Source organism: Paracoccidioides lutzii (genome assembly GCF_000150705.2).
Source record: "Paracoccidioides lutzii Pb01 unplaced genomic scaffold supercont2.49, whole genome shotgun sequence".
Classification (NCBI taxonomy): domain Eukaryota; kingdom Fungi; phylum Ascomycota; class Eurotiomycetes; order Onygenales; family Ajellomycetaceae; genus Paracoccidioides; species Paracoccidioides lutzii.
Window position 1 is genome coordinate 51,003 of NW_015440995.1, and position 1,148 is coordinate 52,150.

Genomic DNA, 1,148 nt, shown 5'->3' on the forward strand with positions numbered 1-1,148 from the left:
CACACACACACACATGATTGATCCCATCTCGTAGACGGCGTGCGTCCTCCGCTAAACCACCCTGTCACCTGCCTAATTATTAGTTAAATATGTGTTAAACTAGACAAGATGCTAGCATGCCAGGAGCTCACCAAAGCTCCATCACAAATGACAAACATCGGATGGCTGCTGGACAACAACACGAGGGAAAAACGGAAAGAGGAAAAGGAATACTGATATAAATCCCGTGCAATCGAGTCAAGTTACGGGCAGTCCGTAACAGCAAGCTGGATGAAAGGCTTAGTTAGTTACCCACCTACAACCTCCCCTCCAACCCCAAACTCTCCCACAACTCTTGTCTCCCTTCCCCCTCCTTCATCCCCTCCAGCAAAACCTCCGAACACCTTTCCCATATCTCCCTACATATCCTCTTCCTCCCTACAGCCGTATTCTTCCACACCTTCCATTCCCCTTCAACCCTCTCCAACTCTTCCGCAGAAACAAGCCGACTCTCCGCCCCTTCCCTCTTCCAATCCTTCTCCCTCAATGGCTTAAGACGAACCAACAACTCCTCCCGCTCCCTCTCCAACCCGCACACAATGCCACGCAACTTCCCCGTAGAGACCCGCGCATTCAACGTGCCTAGCTCCGAACGGAGGGATTTTTCATTTGCTTTTGTCGAGGCGAGCTGGACGCGGAGGTTCTCGATTTCTTGGTCTAGAGCGGTGAGTTTGGACGGAGTGGAGTCTGAAGGTGCGTCTTGGAGGGCGTGGTAAACGATTTGTTTGCCTGCCACTGGTTATTGATTGGGTATCGGCCGGTGGCGTAGATATAATATATTTATGTCTACCTGCAGCTCGTCCCTCAATCTCCTTCCTGTCATGCATCTCCTTCAACGCCTTGACCGTGTATGCTGCTCCCCGCAAAGCATTTTCTTCAGTAAGAATATGCCCATTTTATTTTCTCTTCTACAAAGACACATAGAGCTCTGATACGGGCAAAGCCGAGATAGCGTATATTACGATATGCCCATATAACTTACCTTTGCTCACTTTATTATGCAAGTTGGCGGTGATATCAATCGCCTTGTGTTGCTAAGTTAGCTAATAGCCAAACCCCCTTATTTCTGCTTGTGGTTGGCAACGAGGGAAGAGCAGGGTAGAATTTCG

General features: G+C 49.2%; 1 protein-coding gene across 1 annotated transcript; it reads right to left on the bottom strand.

The window, feature by feature from the left end:
* Nucleotides 1-295: 295 nt before the first annotated feature.
* PAAG_08844 (hypothetical protein) lies at nucleotides 296-866 on the bottom strand (the record flags this gene model as incomplete). Its single annotated transcript, XM_015846648.1, has 2 exons — nucleotides 296-768; nucleotides 830-866. 2 exons carry the CDS (start codon nucleotides 864-866, stop codon nucleotides 296-298), a joined length of 510 nt encoding a protein of 169 aa, XP_015701445.1.
* Nucleotides 867-1,148: the final 282 nt, after the last annotated feature.